At 46.4% G+C, this 22512-nt stretch overlaps 1 protein-coding gene across 1 annotated transcript in view; it reads left to right on the top strand.

The window, feature by feature from the left end:
- FARP1 (FERM, ARH/RhoGEF and pleckstrin domain protein 1) overlaps positions 1 to 22512 on the top strand; it is a 297961-nt gene that overhangs the window by 216532 nt on the left and 58917 nt on the right. The window contains exons 6-13 of the mRNA XM_059995749.1: positions 5221 to 5318; positions 9921 to 10035; positions 10892 to 11039; positions 13665 to 13760; positions 15189 to 15352; positions 16113 to 16181; positions 18480 to 18555; positions 19669 to 19918. Of these exons, the coding sequence (XP_059851732.1) occupies positions 5221 to 5318; positions 9921 to 10035; positions 10892 to 11039; positions 13665 to 13760; positions 15189 to 15352; positions 16113 to 16181; positions 18480 to 18555; positions 19669 to 19918 (1016 nt within the window). The remainder of the gene's footprint in view (positions 1 to 5220; positions 5319 to 9920; positions 10036 to 10891; positions 11040 to 13664; positions 13761 to 15188; positions 15353 to 16112; positions 16182 to 18479; positions 18556 to 19668; positions 19919 to 22512) is intronic.

The raw sequence follows: 22512 nt of genomic DNA on the forward strand, positions 1-22512 counted from the left end.
AGCCGTTGGTCAGTAGCGTGCCTTTTCCTCCCGCGTTTCACTGGGCCGTCATCCTGCTTAGGAAGTCGGCGGCGTGAATTACCACTGCCCCCCAACCCCAGTCCTTTCTCCCCATTCTACTTTGCAGTGAGTTTTGCACCTTTTCAGTTTTTGTGAATCATCATCTCTAGAGATGTGTGATTTTCTACCATTCTGGTCCTCCTTTTAAAATTCCAGACAGCTTGTGAGCGTCAAGCCGTGTGTGTGTGCCTGGTATTTTGCCAGCTGTTCCGACCGATCTGATAAATTCCTCAAGTGACACAAGCTCAGCTGGACGTAGCAGGTTCGGGGGTTTGTTGTCGCTGTTTTCTGGCTCCCAGTGTTAACTGACATTTTGGACATCTTTTCCGAGGAGAGAATTCCTTTGGCTCTGGGGTGATAAAATTGATAGGAAGTTTAGAAGGTCCCCGTTGCTTTCCGCTTTGTCACAAGGTATGCCGGGAAGGCGACTTCCCAGATCCAAAGTGGTGGTCTCCCACACTCTCAAATTCCTATTCAAGCAGACATTTAAGGATGGGACCATTGAGATGCCAGGCAGTTTTCTATGGCAGATGGTGAAGGAGGGAGGCTTTGGGAGAAGCCCTATATGGACACTACTTCATAGGCGAAGGAGGTGCAGACAAGAGTGAGACAGACAGAAACGGGCCCGCAGTTCAGTGACTTTAAGTGACTGGAGCTGCAGCTGATTCTTCGGGCCTCCAGGAATAGCTTTCGGCTTCCCATTTATATAGATCGAAGATTAAATTGCACTTTGCTGTTAAACAAGAAGCTGAATTCCTTTCTATTTATTGAACTACCCTCTCACTGGAGCTCTTGTCCTACTGACACCAGGGCTCAGGCATCTAGAAGGAGAAAAGTACTGACTCCCAGATGCAAGTTTAAAACCGCTTGGGGGAGGGGTCTTTAGAAAAGAAGTTAGCAGGCTTGCTTCTGGCAGAGCTCAGAATCACTTGGCTGTGCTGGTGAGGTCAGACGTACTCCACTACTCTCTGAGCATCGCATCTGACGTGGGATCCAGTTTCTACTTGGCTGTGTTCTTAAAGGTGCAGGGGACCTATCAGAATTTGCTGCTCTGCGGGGCCTGCTGCAGTGTTGCCCTTTGGCTGCCAGAGACGTCGTACTGTACACTGAATAAGGAAAGAAAGACGAAGAGCTCCCGGGTGAAATAAATTGAAACAGGCGTGTTTAAACCATGGCATCAAGATGGGTGTGATTTCCTCCCCTGTGGTCCCTGGAAGTGACAGCCCTCTGATTGGCCTTGCCGCTGTCATCGCCTCCCTCCTCACATCCCATCCTTCCTCCAAGGAGAGTTGATTCCGTTTTGAGCCCTTCATGTGAATTTGATTGGAGCTGCTTCAGTTTAGAATGCAAAAGGTGCTGCGGAATTTCTAAAGTTAGCCCTGCAGCCAGCGTGCGGGACTTACAGCTGTCTTTACGAGAAGATGAGACGGTACCCAGGAAGGTCTTTCTCAGATTACAAGGGCCTTAGCACAAGTCAGCGTAATCAGGGAGTGACAAAGTCCTCCTGCAGTTGGCAACGGGGCGCTCGTCCTCTGTCTAAATAGGTGAGCTCTCGGAACCCAGCGCCGTGTCGCCACCCACAGGAGACCCTCCCCAGAGGCCCCGAAGCCTGTCGCCATGACCCTGAGTCTATCCCTGGACACAGCATCCTGTGTTTGTACTGGTAGCTGTTACCATATTCGGAACATCATGCTTTTAAAACATACATTCTTCCTACTTAGGTAAAAACTAACCACACAGATAAGAATTAAAGCCTGTCGTTCTGAGTGTTGGCTTCAAGAAACAATAACCACTGCCTAATCCAGAGATACGGTTTGTGCCACATCTTCCCATATAAACCTATGTGCTGATGTTGTGATTACTTTATATGCTCTGCCATTCTCTACTTTGACTTTCCAAGGAGAGAGAGACAGAGAGAGAAAAGAAAGTGAATGAATGAATGAATAAACATTACATTGGGGGGGTGGATAAAGGTCAACTGTTGTCAACTAGTGGATCTGTGGGTGTTTTTTTTTTTTTTTTTTTTTTTCTGGTTACAGAATGCCTCTGTAGTTCTTTAGTTCTTAATCGTGGAATTTCCTAAACGACTTAAAGGGGATTCATTTTTCTTTTATTTAAAAAAAAAATTGCTAACATATACTGAATGTTTTCATTCTGGTCACTATGCTTTCCATGTATTATCTCATTTAATTCTTAAGGCCACCTCTATGGTTAGTCGTGTTAAAAGCCCTTTCTTTGGGCTTCCCGGGTGGTGCAGTGGTTGAGAATCTGCCTGCTAATGCAGGGGACACGGGTTCGAGCTCTGGTCTGGGAGGATCTCACATGCCGCAGAGAAACTAGGCCCGTGAGCCACAACTACTGAGCCTGCGCGTCTGGAGCCTGTGTTCTGCAACAAGAGAGGCCGCGATAGTGAGAGGCCCGCACACCGCGATGAAGAGTGGCCCCCGCTTGCCACAACTAGAGGAAGCCCACGCACAGAAACGAAGACCCAACACAGCAAAAATTAATTAATTAATAAACTCCTACCCCCAACATCTTCTTAAAAAAAAAAAGCCCTTTTTTTAAAAAACAAAAAGAACCCTTTGTTATTACAAAAGTAGCGAATGTACAGTGTAGAAAGTTAGAGTATACAGGTAAAGAAGACTAAGAAGATAAAACTGCTGTGTTCTTGCTGCCCAGAGCTGAGCATTAACACATCAGTGAGAGAGCCTTTCTGATTTTTCCTGTGCATATACATGTACTGTTCATCTCATCTGGTACCCTGGCCGTACTCAAATGTCCCCCTTTGTTCCCCAGATGTCATTTATATCTGCTCATCTAACGTGAAATTCACTGTAGGACCACGTTCCATCTGGTTGTTATGCCCTTTGGACCTCTTAATCTAGCAGAGTCCCTTTTTTTTTTTCTCTTCGTGATACCATCTTGTTGAAGAAACTGAACCGGTCATACTATAACATAGCCTACCCGGGGCTTCCCTGGTGGCACAGTGGTTGAGAGTCCGCCTGCCGACGCGGGGGACAGGGGTTCATGCCCCGGTCCGGGAAGATCCCACGTGCCGCGGGGCGGCTGGGCCCGTGAGCCATGGCCGCTGAGCCTGCGTGTCCGGAGCCTGTGCTCCGCAGTGGGAGAGGCCACAACAGTGAGAGGCCCGCGTACCGCAAAAAAAAAAAAAAAAAGCTACCTGCTAAATTTGTCTGGTTGCCTCCTGTTTAGCTTATTCCTGTCTTCTGTATTTCCTGCCAACTAGACCTTAGTTCTAAGGGATACAAGTTAAACATTCTTGGCTAGAATCCCATCCTAAGTGATGTCGTGTGTTCCCTGTTTCATTAGCGATGCTGAGATTGATCACTGAGTTAAGGGTGGTGACATTCTGACCTTTCCATTGTGAAGGAAAGTCATATGACTTTGTATGCAAATGTCCAAACTCCTAAGTGGTTTTTATACTGATTAACAATCCTTGCCAAGTCAGTCATTTCTTTAGAGGTGTGGGATGAGGGTTTTATAATTATGTTATTTTTGCTGTGTTATTTGTCGGTGTTCTTCTGTAAAGTAGAACTTTGCCCCGTCTACTTAGATTGTCTGTATATCCTGAAATACCCTTCCTACTGGAGAGGCAGATTACATGCCCAAGTTTTTGCCTTGGATTACCAGTTTCCTAAAAAAGAATTTCTTGAATAGACTCCTCAAATGGTGATACATTCTACTTTTTCTGCTTTCTATTTTTATGACTATTATAATGGACTCATAAAGTTTTATTAGTTCCATGTGTTTCAGTTCACTTTAATCATTCTTTATTGCTACTCAAGTTGTCACAACTTTGGCCAGTGGCCGCCCCTTCAAGGTTTTTTTTTTCCCCTTTTAATATAACCCATTTATATTTGCAAGCTGCCTTGCTCTCTGGCATAACTAGATCTTCCAGGCTTGCTTTGTACCTTCCTCTGCCCCACACCTGGAACCTACCATTTCTGCAAGGTCCTACCTCTGTATCCTTCTCATGGTTAGTTGTGTGAGAGCCAGAATCTGGTTGCTAAGGGTTGCTGCTGAAGTCACGCTCCTTCTAGACAGTGGGCAAATCTAGCAAATATCTTTCTAAAAATCTGTGCTTCCCTGGTGGCGCAGTGGTTGAGAGTCCGCCTGCCGATGCAGGGGACGCGGGTTCGTGCCCTGGTCCGGGAAGATTCCATGTGCTGCGGAGCGGCTGCACCTGTGAGCCATGGCCGCTGAGCCTGCGCGTCCGGAGCCTGTGCTCCGCAACAGGAGAGGCCATAACAGTGAGAGGCCCGCATACCGAAAGAAAAAAAAAATCTATGCGTTCATATTGATATTCTCAAATCGATTTTAACATCGCACTGTTTTTACTTAATTTCTTTGATTTATACTTTTTTCTTCCACCAAAAATGTTACTTGCTTTATTTTACTTCATAAAGAAAAGAATTTTTAAATAAATTGATTTTTAAAGATCTGGCAACTGAGGCTTATGGAAGAAGCTGAGTGACTTATTACACCACAAAAAAAGACACTCTTGTGGGGCTTCCCTGGTGGCACAGTGGTTGGGAGTCCGCCTGCCGATGCACGGGACGCAGGTTCGTGCCCCGGTCCGGGAAGATCCCACATGCCGCGGAGTGGCTAGGCCCTTGAGCCATGGCCGCTGAGCCTGCGCATCCGGAGCCTGTGCTCCCGAAAAAAAGACACTCTTGTGTTTCCAGTTCCATTGGCAAGGCTCTTCCTAACCATGATAGCCTACTGTTATTGTCTGAGCCATAAAGCCGTTTTTTTTAGTATATTTGACTGATCTGTGAAAAAATTTTAAATGTGTGCTATACTCGCAAAAATAAGGTGGTAAGCTATAGTCTTAATTACTTACGGCTGTATCTCTCCATATAAAATGAAATGCATTACTCATTGTGCGGAAAGATTGCAGCATATGTCTCCCGGTGCTTGAAGGGAGGTGTGAATAGTTACACTGCAGCCAGTAGCACCAGGAATTCATCCTTCCTGTGCAGACTTTCTTGTTCTTCGGCTTATATTTCTTTAGGTCCTCACTGTGTGGGCAAGTTGCCAGTGAGCAAAGTGAGGCTGACTTTGTTGCCAAACCTCCCCGCCCTCTTGCTTGACACCCATCTCTATGTGTCTGACGCCCATCTCTCTTCGTATTCGCAGGTACCTGTTTGCTCTGCAGGTGAAGCAGGACCTGGCTCAAGGCAGGCTGACGTGTAGTGACACCAGCGCTGCCCTCTTGGTCTCACACATTGTGCAATGTAAGTTCCGTTGGTTTCCTTCAGAAATCATGTGGGAAATAACACAGTGATCTGCCTGGTGGGGAGAAAACTGACATCCACTGAAAGCAATAATGTCTTTGTCTTACACTGCTGCTATTAGCATGAAACCCAAGGGGTGGAAAACAGTCCTCCTAACTTTGTGTATATGGACTCCCCCACCAAACGCGGACCTGGGAATTTTGTGTTCTGCTGTTTGTCTCCTCTTTCTAAGGACTATGCGTTTGTTGAAAACTCAGTTGACTCAAAGGAGAAGCTCGGATACACGGTGGCAAAGTAGACTAAACTCGTTCTGTCCTGTTCTTGCATTTAACATTCATCATCGAATATGGCCCATTAGCCTTCAGACATAAAACTGTCAAAGATTTCCCTTCTTGTATTCTGCTCGAGAGTTCAGTAAACCAAGACACATGAAACTGGACGGAACCCAAGTGATGCTTGAAGCTACATCTTTTAACTTTCTTCCTCTAGACAAAGGATAAGTTAGATTGTGCTCATTCGAAGGCTTCCTGACGACTCACCTGGGCATTTTTTTTTTGGTCTTGGTCAAGGCAGAAGTTACTTGAAATGGAATATACACATTATGTTTCAGGAAGGAAGTTATGTATACAGACCAAGGTCAACATCTAAAAGCACTAGTATAAAAAAAATTGTGCTGGCACATCATTCTGAAATTTCCATTGTATACAGAGTAGCCCCATATAATCAGCCCCGTCCTGTCCAGATGACTGCCCGGTTAACACGCTTTCCACAGGTTTGTAGGAAGGGTCACTCCCAGTAGTCAACAAATTACCTTCGTCCAAAATGATGAGGTGTTTCTAGAGACCATGCTTATCTTCTTTTTTGTGCAATGCCATTGTTGACTACCTGCCAGACTTAGTAGATGGATGTTTTCTTATTCATTTGAAAACATGATGTGAGAAAGAAAAGACAGGCCGAAAAGAAAAAAGTAGGTAAACTTTGTAAACTTTACTATGTTCCAGCTCTGTGTATATTATCTCATTTAATTCTTATAACAACCTGTGAGCTCAGTACTGTTATCCCCATTTTAAAATGAGGAAGCTCTGACACAGAAAGTTACATCACTTTTGTCTTTCCCGTGTTTGGTCTTCTCTCTTTTTACAGTGACAGTGGACAGAGGAGGGCTTTGAATCAGGCAGACCTCGTTTCTGTTAGTTGGTTGTTCACCCTGGCAAGTTACTAACCCACCAGCCTCTCTTTCCTTTGGAACAGGGGGATAATAGAATCTGTTTCATAACAGATGAAATGATAGCATCAATATTCAGCATATGTTAGGTGTGCAATAAATATACCCTCCTTTCTTCATCCTCACTCACCTAGGGCCCTCCCTTTCCAAACAATGGGAAATTTCGACATAAAGCTTCCTTGCTGGAATAGCAACTTCAGCAAAGGTCTCTGACCCTGGGCCTTTGGTGAGAGAAGAGATTTAGTCAGCTGTTCCTGATGCCATTCAGTCTTGTAGCCCCTTCCTCCTAAGGCCCTTCCTTTTTAAAGAAAGAGTGAATCTTCCTTTTTAAACATGCACACATGGGAAGTGGAGGGTCACGGGAATCCAGAAAACCATGTGCTTGGTCTGACGGACCCCTCCGCCCCAGACACTAACAAGGGGCTCAAAATCCCCTGAGAATCTTGAGTTCTCCAAAGGAAATGAAATAGGTGGGTTCAGAAGTATCTCTGCTGTTTCTATACTCTGTGGTGCGCCATCGCGTGACACACTGTTTCTATAATCTCATACTTAAAAAGCCCCGTTTCTGTATTTTTAAGCATCCTGTACCTTCTGTCATGGAAGGAGGAATGTCACAGAGTCCTCTGTGAACAGTGTGTTCATTTAAATTATTGGTAGTTATTGACGTCCTCGGTAAGGTAGGAGAGGTCAGCTCATCTCCCTCCTGCAGAAGCGATATTAATGCTGGTGGAAAATTATCTCTAGTGAGCTACATTTTCATCTCCTCTGTATCTATACACGCGATCTGATTTTTAAAAAAATTTTCCTCCCTTTCATTTGAATTCCTGGAGTCATCTTTCACATAGTCTAATTGTTTTCGTTGGTTCCTCTGTTGCTGGCCTTAGGTATCCCCTGTATATATTTCAGACTTTTAATACTCTCTAGTTGATTATGAATAGACCAAGTGGGACAAGCTGGTGAAGAGAAGAATCAAACACGATTTGGACCTGACGTAACAGAGGAGGCATGGTGGGGCTAGATTCCTGCAGGTTGTGTGCGCGTCCCTTCTGAGGGTTGTACCTGGCAGAACAAGTTTGTGCAAACACATCCTCATGAGACTTCTCACAGGATTTGGGGGGCGGGGTGGTGGTCTTCTTATTTCTTTTGCCAAGAGTACACTGCTAAGGAATTTAGTATATACATCAGCTAATACGACACCTTTAATTAAAAATAGTCGTATCTTGCACATTACAGTTCTCAGACTCTCCAGACATAAGGGGGTGCCTACCTCCATGTTTCCAAGACGAGAGCATGTGGGAGAAAGTGGATTTCACAGTCGTGTTGCCCTTGCATTTTGGGAGTTGAAAAGCAAGTGACTCCGAGGAAAAGACAGTTTAGGCATATTGACCCTGATGCCAGAGGAAAAACTGGAATTCTTAGCTCGTTCATATTGAATTATGGAAAAGGCTCTGTTATAAAATCCATATATGTTAAGAAACCCAAACTTAAAACTCGTAAGAAATTTAGGATTTAGGTGAGTCCCCTCTCCCTCCCACCATACGCAGTCCGTCTTCATTATTTGCAGATGTCATGTTTGCAAATTCACCCGCTCTCTGAAATGTATTTGTAAGCCCAGAATCAACACTGTGAGTGCTTTCACGGTTACTCGCAGACATGCGCAAGAAGGTAAAAAATTGGAGTCGCCCCTCCCTCACCTCCCCAGTGGAGGTCGGAGGAGGTGATGCTCTGCCTCCTGGTTTCAGCTGTCATACTGGAAACAAGTGTCCTTTTTGTGATCTCTTTGGAGCCACGCTTTTTGCATTTCTGTGCTTTTCGTTGATTTCCCTGTTTTAAATGGCCCCCAAGCATCGTTGCTGAAGTGCTGTGTAGTGTTCCTAAGTGCAGGAAGGTTTGGATGTGCCTCACGGAGAAAGTAAACACAGGTGTTTACGGGTGTAGATAAGCTGCTTTCAGACGTGCATTACAGTGCTGTTGGCCCTGGGTCCAGCGTTAACGAATCAGCAGGGTACATAAAGGAGGATGTCTTTCAACAGAAAACAAGGTTAGTTGGTGAAAATGTTTCCAGAGTCTCGCGGGAACCTAACCCTGTATTTCCCCTGGGAATGATGGTTTAGTCTTCACTAATTCGATGTGCGCGGGGACTTGATACAACAGCACTACTGTGAAGAATGAGATGAACTGTGCTTGCTTGAGGCCAGATAGGAGGAAGTGCAGAAAAGACAGTGTCACCAGCGCCGTGGCAAACCAGTGAGGAGGATGGCAGTATGGCCACTCCTGCCCAGTTTCCTGTGATGGAGGGTGGCAGCTTTACTCGGGGAAGGTGAAATTTGTTGACAAAGTGCAACTAGGAAATGATGTTATTGATTTGCCACGGCAGTGAGAAGCTAGTGGGTGACTGATTCTTCCAGTGGCCCAGCTGGTGCCAAGCAAATATTCTCAGTGGCTGTGATTTATAGCAACATAGAGGCCACATCCTGCATGATTACTGGGGTGCGTTGCCCAAAGTGTGACAAGCTGCTTCACGTGACAAAGTGAAAATTAGGCTTCATGGCAACGGTTTACTTACTTTTATTATAAACAGTTGGACTCTGGTCGTTTTATTAAGCTTGTTACACAGACTATATGATAAAGGCATGCTGCTGCATCTGTATTAAATTGCTGTAAACTGAGCTGGAGCTAGTGTTAAGGTACAATTATTAATTTAAAGCGCTATCCTTTAGTTTTCCAGATTAGAGCAATTTGGGGACTTGAGAAAATTATGCATCCACTTCCTTGTAGACTAAAAATTTGTGAGAATTTGCGATCTGATCTGTCATTTCTGACAACACAACTACACAAAATTTAAGACACTTGAATTTATGTTTACCAAATTAGATTATGTACGTTTACCCCTAGTTATAATCGTCTTTACATGATAAAGCATTTGGGATTTGCACTAGTAATTGCTATACGTGTGTCTCCAAAGTTGATTTTGTCAAGCCCTGAAATTCTGGGGCTTATTTAGAAGTTAGAAGGCCTTCATCCACGTAACTGGAATGTACTGCCTGAAGTAGACGTGAACCCCTAGTTGGGGTGGGGAGGAGAGAGACAAACCAGGAACACGGATGGCTAGAGATGGATGATTCTGAAGTTTTCTTTCCAACTGGTAGAGATGAGAAAAAGCGAAATTGTCGTCTTACGTTGGCACGGTTGTTAAATATGCCCTTAGAGCCACCGCTTCTCACATCTAGCCCTTAGGATACCTACCGGCTGGGATTGCCTTGTGTCGTCTGCTAGTTTTTCTGGTTTGCTACTTGGGGAACAGTCCACTGGGAGTACAACAAATTGTGAAGTATTAATCATATGTGGCTGGTTTTTCTTTCTCTCTTTCTCTGTAGCTGAGATTGGGGATTTTGATGAAGCATCGGACAGAGAGCATTTAGCAAAAAATAAGTACATACCTCAGCAAGATGCACTAGAAGACAAAATTGTGGAATTTCACCATAACCACATGTAAGTCTCCTTCGTTGCTTCCTACTTGCTTTGAGCTCCTTCTCTCTGTCCTTCGACATACGTGGATACACACACACACACACACACACACACACACGTGACTTATTGGGAGGAAATATACAAAGGGTGAGGGAGGAGAGCACAGAGGCTCAGTGGGTGTTGTTTCTTATCCTGGACTATTGGTAACACAGGTTACCCACTCAAGACCAGACCTCTGGGCTCCTTGCTTGCTTTCCTGTGAGACCAGAGTAACACTGGAATTTAGGACACCCCGTGCTTTGGAGTAAAAGGAAGAGTATAAGACCAAGTAGCAGGAAATCAGGAAGAGGACATGATAACTAGGGACAGTATAAGAATATTGTGAAAATGGAGAACCTTTGTGCCATGTCCATTCTGGTTTTCTGTTTTGATCAATAAGATATTTTCAAAGCCTTCTCTGCTCCTTTTGTTTTCGTTGTTGTCTTTCAAGGAAGGCACTTGAGTCTTGGTGATAGTGGCCTTGACAGTGTTGAACTTTGCAAGTTTAGGGCTATTGTAAGTGACTGGAAACTTGTTTCAACATGGTCGTGTTTTGCTTTTATATGACCTTAAAGGAAACTCTTTGAGATTCCAAAAAACTGGCCGAGTTTGAGATAGACTTCTGGGGGTTTTGTGTTACACAAGCAATAGAGCTTTTGTTCCAGTTGCTCAACTTCGGATTATAATGAATGGGAGGCCGGGTGTCATCCGATCGGGTAGCCCCATTGTTGGTGATGAAATGCCTTTTTCTTTCCGAAGAGAAGATGCTTAATCTTGAATTCATAGACACGGAGAATTCAAATCTCCTGGCCTTTCTCCTGAATTTTTGTTTTGTCAGTGGACAAACACCCGCAGAATCGGATTTCCAGCTCCTGGAGATTGCCCGCAGGCTGGAGATGTACGGCGTCCGATTGCACCCAGCTAAGGACCGGGAAGGCACTAAGATCAACCTGGCTGTGGCCAACACGGGGATTCTAGTGTTTCAGGTAAGAGCGTTTAGAACCAGCTCGGTTCCCTTGGTGTTGCAGAGATAAGAGTTGGCCCTTCAACTCTGATTGCAAGTTGGGTGGTCCAGGCTAAGACCTCTGAGAGTTATTTTTAGGTGAACAGGGAAAAACAAACCTCATCTCAGGGTTTCCTGTTTCTGTCTGGACCCTCAGACTTGCAGATTTCATTTCCTTTGCTTTGCTCTGGTTGGGGAATCCAAGACTGCAGGTTTGTTTGCAGGTATTGACTTTGTAGGATCATAGAAATCCCTATCTCTCTGTTGACCTAACTTTGAACATAGTATAATGGAATCAAGATTTCAGATCCCCAATATAAACACCTTTTTCACACTTGCCCATGATAGTCATCTGATTTTTTTAACCTAATTTGGGTTTTTTTTTTTTAACCTGATTTGGGTTTTACCTAAGTTAGCTTGTTTGTGGTTTCACATTTACCTAACTTAGAAGATGTAGCAGTTGTATAAATTCACAGAAGCTATGTCCGTGTCCTGCTGTAATTTTGCAGCTACGCACATACTGCTCCTGGACCCCTACCTGTGTCTTACATGAGGACATAGCACTCTGCGCTCTGAAGCGTGTGTGCCCTTGATCACGCTGCCGCTGTACTGCCCTTGATTGAGGCATCTCTTTTTCTTGACAATTTCATTGAAGTATCACTGACATGCAATTTAAAGCATGCTGTTCTTAAATACGTGTAAGTTCTTAAATATGTATATCCTGTGAAACCGTCAGTGAAATCAAGACAGTGAACATATTCATCACCCCAAAGGTTTCCTCAAGACTTTTTTCTTTTTTTGTATTGAAGTCGTTGGTTCACAATATAATATTAGTTTCAGGTACATGACATAGTGATTGAATAGTTTATAGGTTATACTCCATTTAAAGTTGTTATAAAATATTGCCTAGTAATAAACTATAATGGAAAAGAATTTTTTAAAGACTATAGATGTTTACATATATATATATAAATATATATAACAGAATCATTTTGCTGTACACCTGAAACTTACCCAGTATTGTAAATCAACTATACTTCAATTAAAAAAAAAGATACCTAATTTAAAAAAGAATATGTATATATATATATATATATATATATATATATGTATATATATATAGCCTAGATTCCCTGTGCTGTACAATATATCCCTCAAGGCTTTCTCTTCTAAACAAAAGTGCTTTGGTTTCAAAGGGGTATGAAGAAAGCATCTGACCCTATTTCATCTCATGAAATAGGGTCAGATTTCACCCAGTTTTGAAGGTGTAAATAGGTGCATGACCTAAAACTCTTTTTTTGAGCTTTGCCAGATTGGGTTACATTTCCCCCTTCGTATTTTACCAAAGTAACCCCAGTGATTCTTTGCTCCTGTATCAGATGTTTATGACGGACAGTAATTACCAAAGGGTTCGTGTCCCAAGAGAAGTTGAAGTTGGGTTTCCTATGGGACACTAGGAAGTGACATTTTGTGAGCAGCGTGGTATTTGAGGAGGTGACTGTTCCTAATAGCCACTGACCTGCAGAAATAATCTAGGCGTCCCTGATGAGAAAAACAACAGTGAAACAATGTGGTTGTCAGTCCTACCATTCCGCTTCAAAGTTAAAACCCTTAAACATTTCTAAAGATCATAGTCGGGGGAAGAGGTGCCTCACAATTGAATTAATTTGCTTGGATTGTGTTTGAGACACTTGAAGTGTTGAGAATTGTTCCGTAATGTCATCATATCCAAGGACTGTATCTTGAAATTAATCTTCTTGCCTGTGCCTAATTGCTTCATTCTAACCAATTTAAACGAATGGTTCTGGTGTTCAAACGGGCTCGAGGAATTCTAATTTCAGTTGAGAGGACGGCACAGATAGGAGCTGGTATCTGGCGACTCCCCACTGTGTCTCCCCCACTCCCACCTGGCGATCAAAGATGAGATGTGTGCGTCCCTCCCGGAGACTGTTCTCTGGCCTCAGAGACACACGGAGGGTGGGGTCTCCCCTCCCCGGCCCTGCTTGTGCTGTTGGAAGCAGAGCAGTGTGGACAGAGCAGGTGATCGCTAACCGCTGTGTTGCTTCTGTGGCTGTAACAACAGCTGCTGGTTAAGGCACATGCCCGGGAATCTCATTCTGCTGCGGTAACCATGTGATTTCGAGCAAATTAAAATCCAACCATGCTGCAGTTTCCACAGGTGTAGAATGAAGCTAATAAATCCAGCTCCCTGGGTTCCGTGTAAGGCTTCACAAGATAAGGGCTGTAGAGGACTTGGGACAGTGCCTGGCGCTCGCTCGGCCCGTGATGGTCGCCAGTAGTTGTGGTGGTTGTCATGGTGTTTATTTTTATTTATCTTTCTCTGTATCAGCCCCTCGGCCAGCCTCTTCTCTCCCTGGAGGCAGACTTAATTTGAAGGCCAGATCATGTAATTAGTGAGAAACAATGATCCAGGAAGGGAATGGGGGTCATCCCTCAGTCGCAGAGCCCGGGAATTCTCCAGCAAGAGGCATTCTTAGGAGGGGGAGAACGTCAGCCCTCCTTTCAGCTCCCCGTGAGCAGAGCAAACCGACTTGCATGTTGCTTGTCATTCATTTCCCGGCTCACGGGCCGATACCTTTGTTCTCAGGGTTTTACGAAGATCAATGCCTTCAACTGGGCAAAGGTGCGGAAGCTGAGCTTCAAGAGGAAGCGCTTTCTCATCAAGCTCCGCCCAGATGTGAACGTAAGTGCCTCTCGGAAAAGAGGGGGAGACCAGTGAGCCCCCTCGGGGCGGGGCAGGTCCCGCTAGGGCTCAGGTGGAACCCACGGCCGGCAGCTCTCCAGGTGTCTGCCAGTCTGTACTGTGTATCCAGACGCTCGGTCCCTCCGCAGCTGTCCTCAGCAGTGGACAGAGGGCACAGATGTGTGCCCAGGGAGGGGTCACTTCCCTGTGCACCTACGGGCCGCCCCCTCCTGTGCAGCCGCCGTGTCTCCAGCCTCGGCCACCTCGACAGCCCGGTCAGCATCCTGCCGTGCTCCAGGTCTGTCCCTCCCCACCCAGGGGCGGTCCTGCTGTAGTCCCCAGCCCCTGACGGCGCACTCTCACGAGCTGACCCGGCCCCTCCCCTAGCACACTTCCCTCCCTCTAAAGATGTCGCTCACGTGGCGCCAGGTCAGAGAAGGAAGAAAGCGTCTTCTCCATCTGCCATAAAACTAGGGATGGATGGGCGCCAGGGTGCTGATGTCCCCAACCAGAACTGGACTGCTTTCTCCCACGGGGGTAAAAAAAGATTATAAACGGCAGTCTAGGTTTACAGTCATTTGGTTACATTATGGATGAAATAGGTTTTTATGGCCTGATTTGGGAAGCAGTCACCCACTGGAAGTTGTTTTCTACGAGAACACGCGTTTTGAGTCCAGAAGACTGGTTACTGCAGCACGACTCGTCTGTAAGTTGAGGCTGCACTACCGAGAACTGTGAGATTCTCCCCAAATGGCTGGAACCGCTGAGAATGTTAAGGGCTGTGGTAACATGTGTTTATATAATACGGTCACTTAAATTGAGAGCATTCAGTCTGGAAGTAGAAAATTACCGTATCCCCTTTCCCAAATCAAAGGACATGAATTTTTCAGCCTTGGGTGATACTTCAGTGCTCCAGAAAAAATGTTCATTTCCTGTATGGTCCCTGGGGCCACCTGGAGGCTGAGCCATATGCTTTTTGATGGAGAAAACGCTTAAGCACAATATTCAAAGTTGGCATGAACCATGGGGGAGAAAACAGAAAGAAGAAATGCGTTTCAGTTATTTTAAGGAGGCAGAAGAGGCATTTCAGTGCTTGGATATTTTTTCACGAAGGGAATGGAAGCCAAGTAAACAGCATTTGTTTATGATTTCTGTCAGAGGGAATGTTGTAACTTCTGCTGAGTATCCCCATTTTCTGTGTGTTCCTCTAAGGAATTAAGTGGGGAAGAAAATGGTTGAACGATGATGGCTGTATTTCGTCATGAGGAACAAATGTGTTTTACTAAATAGGTGGATTTATGGTCATGCTATAATAAAATACACAATTGAAATTTTATTGGACAAATTTGTTTTCTGCCCCCTCTCCCGTACTGTAACTGAACGTCTCTGGGTAATGGAAAAAACCAAAGTGTTATTTTCTCTTTCTAGAGCTCATACCAGGATACCTTGGAATTCCTAATGGCCAGTCGGGACTTCTGCAAATCCTTCTGGAAAATCTGTGTTGAACATCATGCCTTTTTTAGACTTTTTGAAGAGCCCAAACCGAAGCCAAAGCCTGTTCTGTTTAGCCGAGGGTCATCGTTTCGGTTCAGGTAAGGATTCTGCTTCACGTCTCTCCGTCTGCCATGTGGTCATTTTCCCCAAGACTTTCCTCGGGAAAGTTGGCTTCCAAGAGCTTTGGCTGATGGCATGTTTGCCGGGTCATCGCAGAAGGCTCCTGGCAGCCCCTTGCTGTGTTCGGTTTGAACGTTAGGTAGCCACTAGGCAGTCTCCCCAGCCACAGACAACGCCTAGAGGAACTCTTCTGATTCAGAAAGGATTTCCTTCCTCTGTAGAAGCAAAAGCACCTTGTTAGCACCTGCTGTAGCTTCACCGAATGCTCTGTAGACCATCACTGCCCATCACTGGTTCAATTTCTCACTCATTCTTTCAACCAGTCTTCGAGTGTCTGCCCATCACTGGTTCAATTTCCCCCTCATTCTTTCAACCAATCTTCGAGTGTCTACTGCATGTCAGATTCTGCTCTAGGTGTTGGGGGTGCACTGTGAACAGAGCTATCCCTGCCTTCATGAAGTGTACAGGCTCTTGGGATGGTTGCTTAATAATCAAACGCAGAATCGTTAAGTTGTTGAGTTCACTGAACTTTTTCTGTCGTGTGTAAGGGAAATATCAGGAGACAGAATGGACGCAAAAGCACAGTTTCTCTTGGGACTGCCTTCATCCCGGGCTAGCCGAGAAAACTCCCGTGTGTCCCAGCTGTGGGAGGGAGGCAGGATGGTGGAGGGCTGTGCTGAGTGTGAAATGAGAATGCCTTGCTATCTTCTCCGCCCCCTCTCGTGGTCTTCATTTTAGTGGCCGGACTCAGAAGCAGGTTCTCGACTATGTTAAAGAAGGAGGACATAAGAAGGTGCAGTTTGAAAGGTAAGAGAAACGTCAGTGCCACTTGCGGTTTGAGAGGAGTCGTTCTCTGCAGGCAGTGGTGCTCTAAGAGGCTAAGCATCGCTCCCCCCAGGCCCGGTGAGCTAGAGAATCGCTGCCGCCCGGTCAGTCTCGGCCAGTTCAGTGTTAGGAACAGCTGAGGCCCGGGGGACACTGAACTCCAGGGTGAAAGGAAGCCAGCAGAGGGCAGGGATGCAAGAGGAACACGAGCTGACAGAGGGGGTAAAGCGCTGTAAAAACCTACTCACCGGTGAGTCCTTAAATATTTGGGGATTTGAATTGGAAGTATTTCTATAAACTTTTTTTTTTTAATTGGAAAAATTGCAAACCCTTTTCTTTAGTTTTTTTTTTTAATTAATTTTTATTGGAGTGTAGTTGATTTACAATGTTGTGTTAGTTTTAGGTGTACAGCAAAGTGAATCAGTTATACATATATCCACCCTTTTTAGATTCTATTCCCATATAGGTCATTACAGAGTACTGAGGAGAGTTCTATAAACTTTTAAATTCAGTAACGTTTGATTGAAGAGAAACAGGATTTATTGCTGTTGTTAGCAAATGCTGATAGCTCTTATTGTATGCCAGGCACTGTTCCAAGCCCTTTAGACATAGGAACTCATGGAGTCTTCATACCTGCTCTGTGAGGTCCGTGCTATTTTATTTCCTTTTTAAAGATGGAGACATGGCAGCTCAGAGATGTTGAGTAACTCGCCCAGGTCTCAGAGCTGGTAAGTGGGCCCTGGTCATCCAACTCCAGAGCTCACTGCCCTTCAGCACTGCTCTGCCCAGAGGGACTAAAAGAAAAGGGTACAGGGGTGAAGGGATGGTGCGCCAATGACTGTTCAGTTGCAAGTGTTTGTTTTAATGGTTTTCTTTTTTCAGTTTAACACATTTAAAAATTACAATAAAGCACAGAGGATACAGCAAACACCCGTGTTCCTAGTACTTAGAATTAACTAGTCACATTTTAACATTGGTTTCTAGGATTTTATTTCTTCTTCCCTTATTTGCAGCTATTGTGGTTACAGATGTAGTGAAAACCCCCTTTAACCAACAGCCTTCGTTACTTCCCTCCTTCCCTCCCCAGAGGCAACAACTACCTAATTCCTGTTACTTCTATTAGAAATATTCATGCACCCAAAAAGAACAGGCAGAACTGCTCTGGGGGTGTCCTTTTTCATTTATATAATCAGTATTACATTGTACGTAATCATGCGTCTTGCTTTTTAAAGCTGCCCTGATTTTGAGATCTATCTTAAGCATTTTATGGTATTGTGAAAGTGTTACCTTTCAGGTATCTGATTCCCTGTTGAGAAACATCCAGGTTGTTTGGTGTTTTGTTTTGCTTTTGCTGAAACAAATGTGCTGCCTTGACCACCCTTGTATATTTCTCCTGATGGAGGTCTGGGGTCGTTTTTCCCTCCCTGTACATAGAAATGTAACGTTCAGAAGGTTATCTGTACGCTTATCTAGATGTAGCAGAGCAAACCCCATCATTTTCCCGGACGATCCACGATTAATCTTTTGGGGATCGTATAAGAAGGGGTCTGCCTCTCTCTGACTCAGAATGTGCGTGCTCCGGAGCCTTGGTGTGTTACTTTGGAGTATTTTAAAGAAAAGCTGGATGGACATTGGAATTTAATCTCTATATTTATGCAGTTTCATGTGTTTGAGTACCTGAAAAGTTTCTCATGCTTGTCCCCTGGGAAGCTGGGGACCGACACACTAAGGGAAGGAAAAGATTAAAGGGAAGATGTTGGTGGCATTAAAAACCAGCTTCTTCTACTGTGGAGTCTATAAATTCATTCCTGGGGCAGGGCCTTTTCTCTGAACTGAGCGCGGTGAAGGAGTGGCTCATTAGTGGCAGAGGCCTCTGTTGCAGAACTGATCTAGAAAGTCATTACCCAGAACACACCAATCGATTTCGTATTGTTAGGCCAGGGCTTGCAATTCAGAGCGTGCTCGGGCCCAGCCAGCTTCTCCCTCCCAATGACGTTTCCCGTAACTAGAGAGTTAGCGTTCGGTGGTAGTACTCCCAACCGGCTGGACCACTGCAGTGGGAGCTGGGAATGCTGAGAACGTTTTCAAGGCTGAAGCAACCCCCGAATCCTACGAGTGATACAGAAAGGGTGACTGGGTCTGTCTCCAGGGAGCATTTATCCAAACTCCTTCGGGTGCCTTCACTACTGGGGAATGCCTCATGCCGTTATTTTTCATGTGAAACCAATGAAAAAAAACCCAATTCACCTAACTTTAGTTCTCTCATGTGATTTCTCCCAGGAAACACAGCAAGATTCACTCCATCAGAAGCCTTGCTACGCAGCCTGCAGAGCCGAACTCAGAAGTGCCAAAACAAGTCAGTGATGGTGATAGTCACTCTTATAGCTGTTTTCCACCAGACGTCCTCTGCCGGGGACTGGCTTTCCTAGTCTTCTCTGTTGTTCTTCATCCTTCCACTTCGGGGTGTTTTCTGGAGGAGGGTCTAGCCGTGTGCCCTGGCTCTGACCAGACACGGGCTCTGTGCCTCTCGCCCTGGCCTGTATCCTTTCCCCTCCTCCCTCCCATGCCCTGGCCCCAGGGAAGTTTGCTCTATTGGCCTGAACTCAGCTTAGGGCTGGAACCATCCAGGGCCAGAGCTGAGCCCACCCTCCAGCTAAACGGCTGCGCTTGTGTGAAGAGATCGGGATTTAGCTCGGGGGTGACGGGTGTAGCTCCCCATGGCTGCCAAGGTCAGAACCTTGCGCTGGCGCAGGACCGGACGGTGCGTTCCCAGGGCTCGTGTTACAGAGCGGCGACCACAGCTGGCAACGAGACACAGCACCGCTCTTGCTCTGAGGGTGGCCAGGGCTCGTTTTCCCTGGAGTTGGTCTCTGGATGAGCTCTCAGGGTTTTCTCTACAAGAGAATGAGAACTTTGTTGGGAAAGAACATGAAGGCAGTCTCCCTGTGCGAATCCAGAGAGCCTGTAAGCTGCCCGTCCTGCCCTTAGGCATCGAAACAAAGACGTTTTTGTCATTTGTCTGAAATCCGTGTCAGCTCGCCTTTGGAGGTTCACGGTGCCTTTCCTCCTCCGCCTGCCCCCACCCCCTCAGGAAGTCAGTCCCCTGTGGGCCGGAAGGACCGTCTTCTTCCATAGAAACTTGGGACGCCCAAGAGGAGACTGCTGGTCCTGGAAAGCAGAGGCACTGCCTCACCTGTGCTGCCGGGGACCCCGCGCTGTCGGCTTCCACACCCTGAGAGAACGTTCTGGATGCTGACCAGACAGCCTCGGGAGAGGCCGACTCCTGACAGGGTGCTTTGTTCTAAGACCGGGGAGGGCAGGCCTTCTTTGGCGATCCTTGGCCACTCGCTGCTTCAGGAGATGCCGTTAGGTTGGACTCCGCGTCTCTGTCTCTTCCAGCCGTGGTGTAACCTCTCCCTTTTCTCTTCGTCTCCCTCCCCCTTCTCTCGCGCACCCCCGCCCCACCCAGGCTCAGCAGAGTGCCAGCCTTACCTTCGGAGAAGGTGCCGCATCCCCGGGCGGCCAGAGCTGCCAGCCGGGAAGGGACCCGCCCGCTTCGGCCGATGAGCGCGGGCCACAGCGCAACCCCACTCCGCAGAGGAGCCCGGCGGGGAGCACGAAGGCAGACGGGGCCGGCAGGGCGGAGACGGAGGAAGAGGAGGAGGTCGCTAAGGACAGGACCCAGCAGAGTAGACCTCGGCCCCCGCAGCCAAGCACAGGTCCAGCATCCAGGGCTGCCCAAGGCAGCAACACTTCCATTCCTTTCATTGACTGCAGTGACGTAGACAGTGAATACGACCTCCTCAGGGAACAAGCGTCCCGGTCACGGTCCCAAACAAATGACAACTATGAGGGTGATTTGACCAGTGGTGTTTATCTGCTGTCCAGGGATGAGAGGCAAATAGAGGCTAGGCGCAGGGCTTCCCTTCACTCTGCGAAGTCCTCCCGGCCTCCTTCCAGAGAATTCCGTGATGATGATTCAGCAGACATCACCTTTGACATGAGTGGGAGCCCCAGACTCCCGAGACATAGCTCTCTGATAGATGAGATGTTCAGGGCCTCAGGCGGTCACAGTCCCCTGGCCACACCCTTGTCTCCCAGCAGCGGAAGTTCAAGTCCAAGTATGAGTTGGGACAGGACCGGGTCCCAAGGCTATGTTTCCGAAAACGCACATGACTATAGAGAGAGAAGTGTGGGAGGAGATCCTCTCCCAAGCCAGGGTCCTCGTGATGAAGACGGTTCCCCCGTCTTACAAAGGCCCCACTTAAGGAATCTGAGATATAATAAGTCAGAGACAGATCCACTCATTCTTAGCCAGGTAGCATCAAGCCCGAAGGCAGGGGATAGGTTTGATGGCCATGGAAAGGGAGGCCCGGCCGGCCCGGCCGCTTCGGAAGGTAGGATGCTGGCTAATGGTACGCCTCTCGTGGGTCCGACCTCGAGGATCCCCATGGCGCAGTCAGCGTGTGCCCCTGGCAAGGCAGCCCAGCTGGCACCCCTGCAAATAACCGAGGGCTCCACCAGCAGTGGGACTGAATCCAGCGATTCAGACTCTGAACTGGCCAGCCCCCTGAGCCAGCCCCTCGTGTTTGGTAACCCAGCTGTGCTGAGTTCCCCCTCCGGCGTGAGGAGAAAGAAGTCCTTGGGTGGCCTGCCTTTGAATGAGGACGGAGAGGAGTATGAGTGAGGAGACCAGAGGGCGGGTCTTCAAGGGCTGGAAACCTGGAGTTATGCGTCCAGGGTTTCCCTGGAGATGCTCTGTCCTAGTGGCTTGTTAATTTCTAATCGACCTTTGTTAGAGGTTTTAGGGCAGGCACATGCTTGGGTAGGGCACGCCTGGCTTCTCAGATCTTTCAGAAGGACAGAGTTTCACACATCACGACAAGTTACCAAGAGCTTGTTTCTCTTTCTGGCTGAAGGCTAGGAAGACATCCTTTGTCATGAATCTGATCATGTGTATAGTGTGCTGTATTTCCGTGGAAATTTTCTGTGTATCTTCAGTTGTGTACACAGATCACCCTCCCATCTGGTTGATTATTGGGACGAAAGTATCACTGAGATCCCAGGAAAGGTGTGGGTTTTACTTCGAACCCCTTCTTTAAAAGGAGGGCTGCTTTGCTGTGCCTCGTAAAGGGAGGAATTGACAAAACTCAAGGCCAAAGGTCAGTCGGCTGCTAGTTGAAATGAAGTGTTGTTGAAATATTAGTTAATAAGACTAGGGAATATTTTAATTGGAAGCATTTGGGATGATTCTTTGCAGACTTCCTATGAAATGATATAAATCTTCCTGAACTGGAATCGATATGAGATTGCTGGTTTGGTTTGGGTTTGCTTTCATGGGTCCAACGTTAGTTATGGTTGAAGAAGGTGTTGAAGAACTCTGGCCGTCAGAGCCTCTTGGTGAAACACAGAGATGCTGCTGAATAACGATGCAGGGTAGGTACTGTTGGCACCAGGAGGTTAGCAAACTCAAGGTTTCGCCTCTGAGTAGTGCGCAGTACCGAGAAGAGCTGTTTCCCGGTCTCGTTGCCCTTGGTGGATTTTTACGCACGTTCTTAACGTTCACACGCTCAGGAACAGTGTCTTCTGGCTGCTTCTCTGTGCGGGAAAAGAGAAAGTAGAAGTAGTGAGAGGTTTGGTTTCTTTTTAAATCTTACCATCTACACCAGTGCCTTTCACCCAGCGTTTCTGCATTTCAGATGGAAAAGCCTGGTTGGAACTTGCATTGCTTCTCAGCCTTAGCTGCACTTTGGAATCACCTGCGACATTTAAAAAATTGGTATTACCTGAGCCCTGACCCTAGAAATTTGGATCACATTGGTCTGGAGTGCCCCTTGGGGTCCCCAGATGGCTCTGCTAGGCTGCCAGGGTCATTTCTGAGCCAGACACTGTTGCCTTCTAGAATCTAGCAGAATGTGATGGAAGCGTCAGCTGAAATGTTGGCCTGCTTGCCGAGTAAGAAGAGCATCACCAATGAAATGCTTTTCTTCATGCCTGCTCTTTGGTACTTTTTAGTCTTTGGTACTTTTTTTTAAAAAAAGATAAATTGTAGAATAAAAATTTTAGATCCTAAGTAACTACAAAATTATTGAAAAGAGTTGTAGTGATGATCCAGCCCTAACGTGCCGCCACGCGAGTGGCCTTATTAAAACTCATCGTGTGGCTTTGTCATGGGCAAGAGCTAAGCAAGTTTAGGGAAACAGTAGAATTTGGCCACAGTGTTGAATAAGCAGAAATATTGACAGACCCTGTGGTTCACACGTGACGCTCTGTCCACATGAATGTCGAGAAGTTGAGTTTAAAGATTCTGAAA

The sequence above is a fragment of the Delphinus delphis genome, chromosome 18, assembly GCF_949987515.2.
Source record: "Delphinus delphis chromosome 18, mDelDel1.2, whole genome shotgun sequence".
Classification (NCBI taxonomy): domain Eukaryota; kingdom Metazoa; phylum Chordata; class Mammalia; order Artiodactyla; family Delphinidae; genus Delphinus; species Delphinus delphis.